The 15,918-nt window shown below is 39.9% G+C and overlaps 1 protein-coding gene across 1 annotated transcript; it reads left to right on the top strand.

Annotated features, from left to right (window-relative positions):
• Positions 1 to 384: 384 nt before the first annotated feature.
• Positions 385 to 15,592, top strand: LOC138949074 (uncharacterized). The gene is made up of 8 exons (XM_070320805.1): positions 385 to 709; positions 1,625 to 1,861; positions 4,777 to 4,943; positions 5,655 to 5,757; positions 6,307 to 6,522; positions 7,438 to 7,595; positions 8,479 to 8,614; positions 9,159 to 15,592. The coding sequence occupies exons 1-8, from the start codon at positions 557 to 559 to the stop codon at positions 9,888 to 9,890; spliced, it is 1,902 nt and encodes a 633-aa protein (XP_070176906.1). The 5' UTR covers positions 385 to 556; the 3' UTR covers positions 9,891 to 15,592.
• Positions 15,593 to 15,918: the final 326 nt, after the last annotated feature.

The following is a 15,918-nucleotide window of genomic DNA, read 5'->3' as shown; positions in this document are numbered from 1 at the left end:
GGGAATACCGTTAGCATTAAAACAAACCGTTTACGTTGCAATATTCTTGACACCAAGGAAGTGAAATAAAAGTTATTCGTTGTGTGCAAGTGTTATGCAAATGTAATACAAGTACGACTGTCTGTTCATAACTTGTCCATTGGCGCGTAAGTGAATTTGTGTGTATGTGTGTGTGTGTGTGTGTGCGTGCGTGCGTGTGTGTGTGAGTGTGTGTGTGTGTGTGAGTGTGTGTGTGTGTATGTGTGCTTGCTTGCGTGCGTGCGTGTGTGTGTGTGTGTGTTTCGTGTGTGTGTGTGTGTGTTTCGTGTGTGTGTGTGTGTGTGTGTGTGCGTGTGTGTGTTGTGTGTGTGTGTGCGTGTGTGTGTGTGTATGTGTGTGTGTGTGTGTGCGTGTGTGTGTGTATGTGTGTGTGTATTTGTCCGTAAATGTGTTTCGAAGGATAACGCACACGTGTTCTCTTTCACACACCAACTTTAACATTGTACATTTCTTTGTATAATCCTCTCATTCCTCAGAACAGCCTGCTAACATGAATAAGTGAACAAGAAGAAGAAAGATGAGTAAGGGTAGCAATACTAGTAAGACTGTTAAAAATCAACCAGATGCAATGGAGGAACGACAGCTCTACCCAGCAGACTTCAAACGAACGCAATACGTCCGTGACTGGAAAGAAAGCCAGTACCAAGAAGAAGTCAGGAGAGCTTTCACGGTGAGTAAAAAAAAACAAAAAAACCAGTTTGTGAGGGGCAACGGTAACCACCACCAAACAAACAAAAAATGGATGTACCTGCTTCATAAATCTGAAATCTTTTAGTGGGCATACCATAAGTCTTTTAAAGAAACGAAATGAAGCTCTTGGAAGTTTCACGAGAGAACGTAAGAAAATGTAATCATGTAATGTTATGTTATGTCATGTTATGTTATGTTATGTTATGTTAGTTAATATGCTGCAGTCTGTAGTATATATACTTCAGAAAAAAAACATGGATTTGGACAAATATTGTCACTTTAACTAACATCAGTGCAGAACACATTATGTCATAATAGACAAAAACGATGTTGGCGGAAGTGACTGCTAAAAGGAAGGAAACAGCAAAATCAACCTTAACATCTGAAGTCATTGCATCCCCAAAACAACAACAGCATGTGTTTACAAAACATCTGTGGACTGTGCATCACTAATTACGTTTAAGAAACTGAATAAAGAGGCTCAGTATTTCGCAGAGTAAGCCTTAAAGGTAAAAAGCGCATCTGCGTAAGTGAGGTTGTGTTGCAACAAAACTTGAGAAACAAAACGACTATGTGAAATATTAGTTGCTCTTGCAGCCTGAGAAATTATGGTTTGCAAGTATTTGTTACGAAGTGAACAAGTTCCGGCAAAGTTTGATTATGTGTTCAGCAATTAGCAGAAAAAAGGACATACATATACTTTTTATATTGCATATGTCATATGATTTTAGCAATAGTTAATGTTCAAAATATGTCCTGGGTAAGTTGTTCTTTTTTCCGTTTTTATTTTCATTGCGTAGAACATTTCTTTAGATATTACTTTCACCGTGCTCTAAATGTATAGTATTTATATGTATAAGATGACAGATAAAAATATTTTAACCTGCTGTTGCAGAGGTTGCAAGACCTTTCCAATCAGAAACAGACTAAAGCAGAAGCCCTAGCTGCCTGGTGTCAGGAATACACAGAGAGCAACTTCCCAGATCTGGGAAAAATTGCTTACGCGGTCCCTCACTTCTTCATCGGGAAACACAGCATCAAATGGAATCGAAACTCTTTCTGTTACAAACACTGCCAAGAGAGTGATGTACGAGGGGACAATGCTCAGTCCAAAGTGGGACGCGGACTAAGGGTAAGAACAAAATGTATCCGTTGCTTAATTGAAACTCGGATAATAGAAACTTCGGTTTAAGCAACCTTGTGAGAAATGTGATACTAACTGCAGAGTTACGTTGTTCACTTGTGTGCTGAATGCTGCTGCACATGCTTTTTCGCTTCGCTTTGTATGTATACGTATGTTTTTTCATTGTAAAGCGCTTAGAGAACGTCAAGCGCTCTATAAATCTCCCATATTATTATTTAAGTTATTGAGACATCCTAGTGCACGAAGGGATTTATAGAGCAAATCGAGAAAATTCATAATTGAACGAAGCGCATAGCGCTGAGTTCAATAATTATTTTCGAGATTTGCTCTATAAATCCCTTAGTGCACTGGGATTGTTTCAATAACGATATTGTCAGTACCGCCAGAGAAAAAAGAAGATTCAAAACGCACATTTTGCAACGCGCATTGGGATAGGCGTAACTGTGTGGTCAGGTTTGTGTCAGATCTACTTTTGTGTGGGCTGTCTCAAGTGTGTCGTGCTTTCGTCACACGCAAACTCTTGTTTTAATTTATGTTGGTAAATTCCAGTGTAGCGTTAAGCTAAAAACTGATGATCTTTCATAGAGACCTCATTTAAACTCGGAGATAAACGGTCATACACGTAAAATTCCACTCGTGCAAAAAACACGAGTGTACGTGGGAGTTTCAGCCCACGAACGAAGAAGAAGAAGAAGAAGAAGAAACTCGGAGAAAGGACTGTGCTCTTAGTTATTTGCGATTCGAAACCTTCATCGAGCCTCGACAGATTGACTGTGCAGAGTGTTGCCCCTTGAATTGACTCCGGCCAAGGCCACGGTTAGCACATTTTCAAAGTAAATGTGGTATGTTTCTCGTGTTGTATCTTCACTCATCGGGGAGACTGGTACTATATATATGAACCGTAAGAATGCTGTGAACCCTACACGTATTATGTCCCCATCGTTTGTTTGTTCACATTTGCCCAACATGTTAATTTGCTGCGGGGTTTATGTCGTCTGCTAGGCGGCTAGGGCAATCGAACCACGGCACTGCACTGCAGTCTCATTTCAAAAACAACAATTGCTCGTCTGCACGCATGAGGCAGGATGGTAATAAGTTTTATACATGGTAAGAACGTTCTTAACCCTACACGTTTTCGATTCCGATTGTTGTTGCCTTGAAATAATAATTCGGAAACCATTCGTTTACTGAACTGATGCAGTCGTATTTTAGTGTAATCTAGTCTGCTACGTATATAATCCAAATGCTGATCTAGTTCAGTGGTACGTTATCGGAATAACACTTGTGTTTTCTGTTAGCTGCTGGGAATTGTATACTAACTCATCATTTGGTAATGTGAATAATAAGCTACGGCATAATTATGAGAAGATTCTTCGCAAGTCGAAACTGAAAAATACACACAGCGGGTTCTATTTTTAGATCAGTGGCAACTGTAGCACAGGCACATGCAATATGTCAGAAAAAACACTTCTGCTTTAATTAAGAAGCAGGAAATTTATGGTATTTTGGTATTGTGGAGAATATAAGCTACATGTCATTAATTAATTCTGAGGATGAGAGTACAGTCTTGCTTAGGCAAAGGGCGGAAGAATACGCTCTGTGGAAAAGTTAGCGCACTCCAAGAGTGCGCTAACAGTTTTAGCGCATCGCCATTAGCCAATCAACTGGTTCACATCAGTCATGTGACACCAGTACTTACTGACAATTATTATTAGAGTTGCTTGGCTATTTTTGTTCACTTTGCTTTACTACATACATACCACTAGTAATTTATCGTAAAGCGGCGTTAACTTTAACCGCTGATGGAACACAAAAACAAGTCGCGTAAGGCGAAAATACAATATTTAGTCAAGTAGCTGTCGAACTCACAAAATGAAACTGAACGCAATGCAACGCAGCAAGACCGTATACTCGTGGTCCACCGCTCACGGCATAGGCAGTGAAATTGACAAGAAGAGCGGGGTAGTGGTTACGCTATGCTGCATAGCACGCTTTTCTGTACCTCTCTTCGTTTTAACTTTCTGAGCGTGTTTTTAATCCAAACATATCATATCTATATATTTTTGGAATCAGGAACCGACAAGGAATAAGATGAAAGTGTTTTTAAATTGATTTCGAAAAAAAAAATTTGATAATAATTTTTATATATTTAATTTTCAGAGCTTGTTTTTAATCCGAATATAACATATTTATATGTTTTTGGAATCAGCAAATGATGGAGAATAAGATAAACGTAAATTTGGATCGTTTTATAAATTTTTATTTTTTTTTACAATTTTCAGATTTTTAATGACCAAAGTCATTAATTAATTTTTAAGCCACCAAGCTGAAATGCAATACCGAACCCCGGGCTTCGTCGAAGAGTACTTGACCAAAATTTCAACCAATTTGGTTGAAAAATGAGGGCGTGACAGTGCCGCCTCAACTTTCACGAAAAGCCGGATATGACGTCATCAAAGACATTTATCCAAAAAATGAAAAAAACGTTCGGGGATTTTATACCCAGGAACTCTCATGTCAAATTTCATAAAGATCGGTCCAGTAGTTTAGTCTGAATCGCTCTACACACACACACACACAGACAGACAGACAGACGCACATACACCACGACCCTCGTTTCGATTCCCCCTCGATGTTAAAATATTTAGTCAAAACTTGACTAAATATAAAAAGAAGTCTGATCTCCTTAAAAAAAAGAAAGAAAAAGAAAAAAAAAAGAAAAAAACAAAACCTGTATGCACAGAGGTCCTTTTCGGATTACTCTTGATTTTCCGGCTGATTAACAACAATATTTATCGTGTCTTGTCATTTGGATTGTCTGCATAAGCTGTTTACTGATTTATTTGTGTGTGTGTGTGTGCTAATAATATCAATATACAAAGCCAGACTATTTGTTGCTTTAGCTTCTGAACGAGGAGATGAAACAAAGGGGAGAGACCACAATGTTTATCATCGGGAATCTCATGTACGAAAACGTGCTCATCTGGCCAGAGGAAATACCGGAGAAATCACGCAACGCTTTTCAGAAGCAAATCCACAAAGACTTCCCGGACCTGCTAGTTAAAGAAGAGTGAGTGTCTCTGCTTAGACATAATCATATACACTCTGTTCGGCCCATCAAGATAAACGATCGTCATGTTAAGTCTGAAACACGCAAACGACGTCACATTGAAAGGCGTTAGATTATGACATCAACTTGCGACTTTCTTTCCCCCAAACACAATAAGATTTTGCCTCAAGCTTAATTTGTTTGACTTCTCATAACTCTATACTCTCTCTCTCTCTCTCTCTCTCTCTCTCTCTCTCTCTCTCTCTCTCTCTCTCTCTCTCTCTCTCTCTCTCTCTCTCTCTCTCTCTCTCTCTCTCTCTCTCTCTCCCCCCTTGTTTGATAAAGAAAGTTGAAGAGAACCGGGCGTATTTCAGTGCAATCGCTTGACTGAATGGTTACTCACGCCTCAGCTTTCTTGGTTTTTTTGTCAAAAATGTTTTGTTTAAGTCAAATCGAAGTTATTCAAACGACGGATCGAAGGACGTTTTAGCTACATGGAGTACGTATAGACACACACATGTCAAAACAATTATTGAAAAGAAAGATAAATTCTATTCTAGTCGAAAAACAAAGGCAATTTCGTGACAAATGTCCTTTTTGTCTAGGGATTACCAAGGCTAAACTTCAAACAAACATGGCATGGAGTTCAAAGTCGTCAGGATTTAATTAAAAGGATCTAATATTAACTCGCTTCGTATGGTCTCATTGTAAGCCCCAATCCTTCTGTTGTAGAATGAGATACTACACTCGCAGAGACCAGCCGGACGACCCTCGTCAAAGGGGTGAACTAGATATAACGATCATCCACGAAAGTAAAGGTGTGATCTTCATTCAGGTGAGCGTAACGGAGAGCCCGTAAGTAATGTATGTTCAAGGTAAATGTACGTAAGAAAGACAGTAATTTCGATGAAAACAATTAAAACCACACGAATGCAGATCATGAAAATGTTTTGAATGTTGATCATTTGTAGTGTGCTTGTAACATTCCGAGAATGTAATGTAAAATGAGCTTTGTTTGCACGTGCCCGCGAATTGTCGGCACTAACTTGTTGACAGCAGTGGTAGTACGTGGTCTTCAGGAAACAAGCAGTGATGTTTACTCAGTTTGGTGAATTATGTATATATATATGTGTGATTTCTTAGAAACGCTTGTTGGTAATTCGTGGGTGCGCCTAATTTACTCTCTCTCCGTCTCTTTCTTTCTCTCTCTTGTGCTTTCCCTCTCTTGATTTCCCTACTCTCTTTCTTTCTGTTTATACTTCTTTTTCTTTATATTTCTTTGCTGTCTTTTTCAGCGCATTCCTTGTTTATAATCTTTCAAGCCTTTATTGCCATCCGTTATGATCACTGATTTACAGACTTGGCCGTTGTGTTTCCCTTTCAGGTCAAATCCTTTGGGACACATGTACCTCCTAAAGGCTCTCTGAAAGGAAAAGAGAAGAAAGAACAAGCATATGACCAACTAAACGAAAACGAACGTGTATTCAATAACTTGTTCAAACACTATACGAGAAATCCGGAACAGAAAGTGTGCAAGGTTTTTGCTCTTCCAAATTTAACCAAGGAGGAAGCTGTCGATGCGTGTAAAATACAAGAAAAGGTGACTAAATCTTTATTGCTAGATCTTACTCACAGAAAGATTGTAGAATTGAATATGGTTCAGAGTTAATGAATATTCTTAGGCAAGTAATAGTCATTATTCGGTACCAGTGTGCTGGCTGCGTGCGTGCGGGTGTGTGTGTGTGTGTGTGTGTGTGTATGTGTGTGTGTATGTGTGTGTGTGTGTGTGTGTGTGTGTGTGTGTGTGTGTGTGTGTGTGTGTTGTCAGTGTCCATATATGTGGACGTGAGCGAAAAAGAACCCGAACAACACACGCACATAGACATGAAATTATCATGAGAAACCTCGGAGGGGGCAAACATATGTACTGGGGATATAGCTCAGTTGGTAGCGCGCTGGATTTGTATTCAGTTGGCCGCTGTCAGCGTGAGTTCGATCCCAGGTTCGGCGGAAATTTATTTCAGAGTCAACTTTGTGTGCAGACTCTCTTCGGTGTCCGAACCCTCCCCCCGTGTACACTACATTGGGTGTGCACGTTAAAGATCCCACGATTGACAAAAGGGTCTTTCCTGGCAAAATTGCTTAGGCACAGTTAATAATTGTCTACCTATACCCGTGTGACTTGGAATAATAGGCCGTGAAAGGTAAATATGCGCCGAAATGGCTGCAATCTACTGGCCGTATAAAATTTCATCTCACACGGCATCACTGCAGAGCGCCTAGAACTGTACCCACGGAATATGCGCGATATAAGCCTCATTGATTGATTGATTGATTGATACTGTACGAATGGGGTGAGACTCTTCAAAATCTGCAAAACACAATACATTAATTTCAGTGGTTAGTAAATTAGGCAAACATGTCAAAAGCTTGCCACTACTGGCTGCTAATATTAGCTTTATTTATTTCAATATGTCAGCATAACATACTCAGTGTTTGTATTTCTTTCTCACAGGACGGCGTATATCTCCTGTCAAAAGATGACCTCTATGACGACGGCATGGAAACTGCAGAAAGAGAATACAACATGGAGAAACTTCGACGATGGTGGAACAATCTCCCAGATCTGTCTACCCCCCTGTCTCCTGATTTCACGAAAGACATTATTGCAAGGTGTGTGTAATTATGTGTGTGTGTGTGTGTGTGTGTGTGTGTGTGTGTGTGTGTGAGCGAGAGAGAGAGAGAGAGAGAGAGAGAGAGAGAGAGAGAGAGAGAGAGAGAGAGAGAGAGAGAGAGAGAGAGAGAGAGAGAGAGAGAGAGAGAAGGGGGATGCTAATCAATGGAAAAATCTTATCCGACACAGCTTAACCTTATTGCTATGATGATATAGCTGCTATTATTACTGCTGGTGCAGTTTCTTCATAGAGAAGAGAACATCTCCATTTGGGTCTCATAATAAAACTGTGATGACTAATACAACAATTTATTATGATTGTAACATAATTCTTCCTCCACTATTGGAACCATTCCGGCGACTTCTCCCACTCCTCCTAATACAACTTCTATTTCCAGTACTACTACTGTACTACTTCTACTGTAGCTCTTTCTACTACCATTACACGGACTACTCGTTCCTTTAGCTACTTCTCCTCATTCAACAGCTTCTATTTGTGGCACTACTGCTACTGTGCTACTACTTCTATTAATCATACGTCTGGGACGACAGATACTGAGCATGTATTGTTGGAGTTTCTGCTTTTCGTAAATGTCCTTGCAGGTGTTGGGAATTTTGTTTTCGTTGCTTTTGCAATGTTTGTGTTTATGGATGGGTAGAGAAATATACATAAGTTTTTAGTTTTAGTTTGTTTCTGTTTTTGTTTAGTGTGATACATGTTTTATACGTAGTGTGTATGTATGTGTGTGTGTGTGTGTGTGTGTGTGTGTGTGTGTGGTGTGTGTAGTGTGTGTGTGCGTGCGTGTGTACGTGTGTGTGTGTGCGTGCGTGTGTACGTGCGTACGTCCGTGAGTGTGTGTATGTGTATGTGTGTGTGTGTAGGTTTATTGGGACACTGTCAAAACCTCGCAACTTGGACTGCCTGACCGAGCGAACGCACGTAAGAACCATGGCTGATGGTATTAGGCTGGCAGGAAGGATGTTCAAAACTATGGGTTTAAACCACTCCCAAGACACGGTAAATATTAACCTAATGACGTTGCGGATAGTTACAAAAAAATGTCTACCATGAATGTTGATTACATGGTGTCTTGGATTTTCGGATGCAAATTGTATGAGCCCTGAATCAACGACCATGAAAACAGAGAGAGAGAGAGAGAGAGAGAGAGAGAGAGAGAGAGAGAGAGAGAGAGAGAGAGAGAGAGAGAGAGAGAGAGAGAGAGAGAGAGAGAGAGAGAGAGAGAGAGAGAGAGAGAGAGAGAGAGAGAGAGAGAGAGAGAGAGAGAGAGAGGCAGAGGCAGAGAGTATGTGTTCAGGTTGTCTTGTTGTAAATAAATGACATGTCAAAAGAAAAAGACAGAAAGAAAGACAGACGAAACGGGAAACAAATGGAAAGAAATGAGCCAGCAAATACTAAATCAATTGAAAAAAAAGAGAGAAAAAAGTAGTATATCGTACGTCAACTTGTTGTCGATTTTTACAAGTTATCCTCTTCCTCCCATGAATTTTCCCTTGAACTAGACCGCCCTATCATCACGGCCTTTGGTTTGTCTAATCTGCAGCAAAAGGCTCTCACTGCAACTGATGGTGCTGCTAATGCTTCTGGCCCTGGCGCTGCTGCTGCTGGGAAAGCTGATGCTGGTGCTGATCCTGCTGCTGATTACAACCGAGTACACGTGAAAGGTCCACCAGGCTCAGGCAGAACAACACTGCTGATTTTGAAGGCAATGCAGTTTCTGAAGGCCACTGGAACACCCAGTCAAAGTACTCGCAGCAAGTCGTGCCATGTCATTGTGGTCAATGTTTACCGGGGCTCCAAAGGCAGACCCATAGGCTTTCACATCACAAATACCATCCAGGATTCCTATGAAGGGACATTTCATGATAAAGTGCACCACCTTCCTATTGACATCCTCGATATGCAGGAGTCATTTGTCGATCAGGTAAACAAACTGTTTCCCGCTGGTGACAAAAAGCCTGATTGGAAGGATGTGTTGTTCATCGTTGATGAAATGCTTGATCCAGTTCATTATTGGTCAGAAATCTTCAGCGCTCTTCAGAACGATTTCAAAGACAGTCCGGTGTGGTGTGCGGATGGGTTGATGTCAAACAACATGCCTGGCGATTCCGGCTTCACAGCTCTGACAACAGAATGCATGTACGCCTGCCAGTATCCGTCCAGAAGGTCTTGTATCATGCTGACGTGGATGAAGACAGGTTATCTAAATACCTCTGCGAAGCAGGAGAAAGACGAGTTTCTCCAACGGACGCACAGCAGCAACCACCTCAACTAGTGAAGTGCAACGTGTGCACTAACGGTCCGATAGCAGTTTGCGTGCTGCATCAGTACCATGACCCAACGCTGCCACTTTTGGACTGCGTCCAATGCGCAGAAGAACTTGCAGACTTGCTCGGCAAGAAAATGAAGTTAGTTGAAGGAGATGGCAGCCAGGGAAACCCTCCACAGCCATCCTACTTTCTCCCGTGCAGCATCGTCATTCTTTTCAGCATTCCTCCGGACTTCTATGAAAGGAGCTCTGAAGGTGCCAATCATTTTGAGATCAACAATGAACGGTTTAGCTGCTATGTTGATAAAGTCAACACAAGCAAATTCATGTTACGCCTTCAGGCACGCTTGCCTGTGCAACTGCTGACCAATATCACAGAGCACAATCGAGACCTTGAAAGCGAAGACCACCAGAATAAGATATTTGTCTCCTGGGTTGATGTATTTCAAGGGCTTGAGAGGGATGTTGTCGTTTTCCTGCCTGGAGATATGCGGAAGATTCTCGTACCTGGCCTTTCACACAACACAAGCATCCCTTCTCCTGCAGTGTCCTCAGATCAACCTGCTGTAGCAGGTCCGAGCACATCTCCTGTGACACCTCCGAAGAAAACGCCAACATTCGAGTCGAAGAAAGACATGAGTTTGTCCTACTGGCGTACAAGAGATATCAGGCGTTACACTGATTGGGATAAATATAACTTGGTGCTTGCGGCCACTCGCTGCACTTCTCAACTTATTCTGCTTGTCCCTTGATGAGAGAATACTTGTTGCTACAGAAGTGAACTGACACACTTTTTTTTCTGAGTCGAGGGTTGGCGAGGAGACATTAATTTTGACAAATGGATCCGGATAGTATATGCTGTCTCTAGTCCGGCATTTCAAAAGAGGAGTTGTATGGTGTTTCAAAAATTGTAATGAAGAAGGAAAGACCAAAGAAACAAGAGATTTAAGATCAGTCAAACAAAAAGATGACACAACAATAACCAGGTTTGGTACATACTTAATCAATATTTTGACAGCTTGCCGCTGCCACATTCAGGATGGTAACAAGTAAGGAGTGACGGGACGTGATATACAGTTTATTTTCATGTTGGATATTACGTCACTCTTTCGCGCGTGTGTTTTTTACATTTAGTCAAGTTATGACTAAATGTTTTAACATCGAGGGGGGAATCGAGACGAGGGTCGTGGTGTATGTGTGTGTGTCTGTGCGTGTGTGTGTGTAGAGCGATTCAGACTAAACTACTGGACCGATCTTTATGAAATTTGACATGAGAGTTCCTGGGTATGATATCCCCGGACATTTTTTTCTTTTTTTCGATAAATGTCTTTGATGACGTCATATCCGGCTTTTCGTGAAAGTTGAGGCGGCACTGTCACGCTCTCATTTTTCAACCAAATTGGTTGAAATTTTGGTCAAGTAATCTCCGACGAAGCCCGGACTTCGGTATTACATTTCAGCTTGGTGGCTTAAAAATTAATTAATGACTTTGGTCATTAAAAATCTGAAAATTGTAAAAACAATTTTTTTATAAAACGATCCAAATTTACGTTCATCGTATTCTCCATCATTTTCTGATTCCAAAAACATATAAATATGTTATATTTGGATGAAAAACAAGCTCTGAAAATAAATAAATACAACAAATATAATCAAAATTAAATTTCCGAAATCAATTTAAAAGCACTTTCATCTTATTCCTTGTCGGTTCCTGATTCAAAAAAAATATAGATATGATATGTTTGGATTGAAAACACGCTCAGAAAGTTAAAGCGAAGAGAGGTACAGAAAAGCGTGCTATCCTTCTCAGCGCAACTACTACCCCGCTCTTCTTGTCAATTTCACTGCCTTTGCCATGAGCGGTGGACTGACGATGCTACGAGTATACGGTCTTGCTGCGTTGCATTGCGTTCAGTTTCATTCTGTGAGTTCGACAGCTACTTGACTAAATGTTGTATTTTCGCCTTACGCGACTTGTTCTTTCTTTCAAGATCATTGTAGATAAACAGCACAGACGCAGCAAAACAGAGAAGAGAAGTACAAAAAAAGAAAGAAATTGGTTCAGCTATGCAGTTAGAATTTGAATGTAATTTCATTTTAATTCATTTACTTTATTTTCTCATTGTAGAGAAATTCGGGCGCTTCTTTCCAGTGGAAAGCTAGCAGCAACAAGAGTTAATTGCGCTATTACTATGGGTTTGCATGGTTAGGTGTAATCAGACTGAGGTCTTTTACATGCCACTGTGGTGATGCGGCGTCGGGACTTGGATACCGTTTCTGAGTCTGCACGTATAACTGACCAGTGTCCTTACCGGTGTAACACGAAATTTTTACTCCACGAAAAATTTACTCCGGAGTAAATATTTCGTACGAAATTCTTACTCCGAATACACTTTTCGTACGAGAAAAGAACTCCCCAAGGCACGAAAAAATTACTCCCTCCACGAAATTTTTACTCCCCGTTTTTTTTTACTTCCAGTAAAAATCTCGTACGCGAAAATGGGATGCGGGCGAAGGGATGATGCCAATCTGTGATTTCACGCAAACGAATGTCGCGCTAGCCTCCCTCCACCCCTTCCACCACCAAGACTAACAGGGGACAAGGGAGTATAAATTTCGTACACCTGGAATGGGAAGTTAAATGGCTCGTGTTAGGGTAAAGTAATTTATTCGTTATTTATTCGTCAGGGGAGTAACATTTGTGTACGAAATGTTTACTCGGAACTCACCTGTCGTGGGGAGTAATTTTCTCGTGTAATGGGGGAGTGCTTTTTTTCGTAAAGGGAGTAACTTTTTCGTATGAAATGTTTACTCCGGAGTAAAAATCTCGTGGGAGTAATTTTCTCGTGTCACACCGGCCTGGTTTCGAAACCGCGAGCCTAGGTTTAAAAGTCTAGTGCTCTTCCAACTGAGCAACCCCGGCCCCCTGGTACATGGTCAAAGTATTATTTTAATATTTGTTCATTGTGACATTTGACTTTAAGAATTCCTATACATAAGCACAATGAAATCATTATTTGAGAGGAGTAGCTAGGAGGCAATGATAATTTTGTGTAAGGCTTTTATAAAATAACAATTTTTGTACTGATACAATGTATTACATTCTGCATATAATCCCCCCTTATGACTAAAAATAATGTGGATGAGCCTAACACTATTGCTGATATTGGCTGGTTTTCTCATTATTATTATTCTTAACATTACACTTCAGATGAAGCGTTTCAACTGAGATAGCACGAAGAAATCCCTGAAAAATGACGCTGCATTGTTAAATTTAAACCACAAAGACACTGTGGTTTATGAGGTTCACTGGTTCGTCTCATTATGCTTGTAAAATCAAAAAACAAGAAAGTAGGTTGTTGGAACGTTTGTTATTGACAAAACAATACATTCACAGATATTTCGACCCAACGGTCTTTTAAGTGAACAGACAAACAAATATTCACACAAAACTTATCTTGATAGAATCAGTTTTCGCAGAATCAAAAAACAAGATTAAAAATCATTATGCTTGTGATTTCGCAGAATAAACACACAAAAAATCGAAAATCATTATGCTTGTGATAAATATCGTGTCTGATATCATTTCTGTGAAACATACTGCTTCGACAATCAAATGTAAAAGGAGGAAATGTGTGTAAAGAGAACACAATCGACGGAAGCTTACCTGCGAAGCACAAGACATGCTTTCGAAAGGAATCCATATCACCATGAGTTATGCGTCCGTACGTAGGATTTCACACACAGCATGACACACTATTTGGTTATCAATAGTGAATTGATCTACTCGTAGATTCAAACAGGAACGAAGTATAACCGGTCAAAGTTATTTTGAATCATGTATGTGAGGTTATTTGATTGTTTTCTACACTACACTGAAATAATCTTATAGTTGTGATACACAGATAGTATGAGCTTAAAGAAATACTTTGTGAATGAATTATATATTTATTAATAGCTGTTTTTGAACATAGGATACCAGCTCTACAAGATGTTTGTGTTTCCTGCCGATTTAATTTATTAAGACATATGTTTGTGGGACTGTGGGACATTAGTTTAAAACTTAATCACATGTGTGTCGTTATGTTTCAATGTCTGTAGTCATTCACTGGAATGCTTGTTAGCAGCATTTTATTTATGCAAACATTGACTATGCTTGTGTTTTAGCAAGTGAAATATTATTGCTGAAATGTTATTAAGAAAAAAATGAAGAAACAGGTACTATTAGGGTTGAATGCATTAGTTGGAACAATGTTTTATTCCTTTGAATATTTCTGAAATAAGCGATCCTAAGGATCTAGAAATACGTACATCAACAGACGTAGAGGTTACATGCCGAGTCTCGGTGATTATCAAAAATAATGGTCGAAGTTAGCGGATCATGAAAAATGCGAGCTTCAGCGAGCTTTTTCATGACCGCGAACTGAGACCATTATTTTTGATAATCACTGAGACGAGGTATGTAACCTCTTTATCCCTCCTTTCTTCAGTTATTCAAAGAAAAAGATGAGTTTTTGTGCGAAAGTTTGATCAAATCATATTCACCCAACCAGTCTACCTGCGCAGGCGATTGATTAATGCGCGGTTGTATAGTTCCGTGCAAATCATTCAAATTTGTTCACACTTCTTGTCAGTTTCCATGTTTTGAACTTTAATCAAGTACACAGTTATGTTGTAATTCTGCTGTGGCGGTAAAGGCAGATAGTGTGTGTTCTGTACATGTTTTGGTATCGCTCAGGAAATGTTCTTTCCTCGAATGTGACTAGCAGACGAAGTTTTACACCCGTGTTCCAACGCTAAAAACTGTATGAAGTTTAGTTTTCTGGGGCAAAATAGTGTATGAAACCACTGCATGTTCTTCAAGTTGATTAAATGTTTGCAATTGATTGCGACAGCGTGTGATCTGTTTATAAAATGAAATATTGTTGAAAACTGACCGTCGGATTGCAGTCTTGTCACGATGCAGCCGAAATCTGGAAGGGGAACTACTCGTGTCGCTAGACAAAGTATGAGAGTTACTTTTCCTTGGAATCTTGCTAGCGATAAACGATTGTGCACGGCAGATCTGAATTCAGAAAACAACCAAACTCATGGATTTTATATTGAGATTCATGTGTTCAAGCCTGTAGTTGCTGGTTTAAATGCGGTATGGTTGTATTGTTTGCTCCAGAAATGTATATTTTGTACGTTAGAGTGTTCTGAACTTTTGAGTCGCAAAAAGTAGATCCACAATTTGTACAGTCTCTACCCATGAGCTATCGAGGATTCAGGCCCGTTGTTGGGTAAGTGATTTTGGTTGTTGGGTAAGTTACCGAAAAATAACTAGCCCTACAAGTTTACAGAGAGAAAGAAGCAGAGGGGGGGGATAAGTATGAGTAATAGACGTGTCCACTATTATCAAAGCAGGATATCAAGAAATGGTGAATATGAAAACGGCTTTGAGTAAAGTTATTAATATACTGTCTTTGGCCACCTACATCTGCGGCAAGAGAAAATATTATTGAACAAAAGAAGGTTGGTGTATCAAATATTTCAATGAATTATCTAAACGTGTGTTTTGGGTATGTCAATTTGACTCTGTTCGTGATGTAGAACACACACGCATATATGACAATAAATGTATTCCGTGTGTCCATTCATGTATTGCAATACTTAAATACAGAATTTAAAGTGACTGAATCATTTATAAAGAAGTTTAACAATTTATATTATTGCATTTGGCAATGTCTGTGATTGTGTGACACGTAAAAAGAAGTCAGCACTGATGTTACATGTAGTCAAGGTTTGGCCCAAATTAATGTTTTAGATTGACTGGGAATCAAGACCATGGTGGTAGTATGTGGATGTGTGTGAGTGTGTGTGTGTGTGTGTGTGTGTGTGTGTGTGTGTGTGTGTGTGTGTGTGTGTGTGTGTGTGTATGTGTGTGTGTGGAGCGATCAAAAACTATATTGGACAGAGTATCATGAAGCTTCTTCTGAGTTCGATATTCTCATGAAGCTTAACAGACAAAATTCTCTCAGATGTTATCCCCACC

Source organism: Littorina saxatilis, linkage group LG15, assembly GCF_037325665.1.
Source record: "Littorina saxatilis isolate snail1 linkage group LG15, US_GU_Lsax_2.0, whole genome shotgun sequence".
NCBI lineage: Eukaryota > Metazoa > Mollusca > Gastropoda > Littorinimorpha > Littorinidae > Littorina > Littorina saxatilis.
This window is presented reverse-complemented; position numbering and strand designations above follow the sequence as displayed.

Excerpts from the sequence above, each read along its gene's own strand:
- LOC138949074 (XM_070320805.1), top strand. The coding sequence starts at position 557 with ATGAGTAAGGGTAGCAATACTAGTAAGACTGTTAAAAATCAACCAGAT. Across the intron at positions 1,862-4,776 it reads AAGTGGGACGCGGACTAAGG|CTTCTGAACGAGGAGATGAA; the intron begins GTAAGAACAAAA and ends TTGTTGCTTTAG. Across the intron at positions 7,596-8,478 it reads ACGAAAGACATTATTGCAAG|GTTTATTGGGACACTGTCAA; the intron begins GTGTGTGTAATT and ends GTGTGTGTGTAG.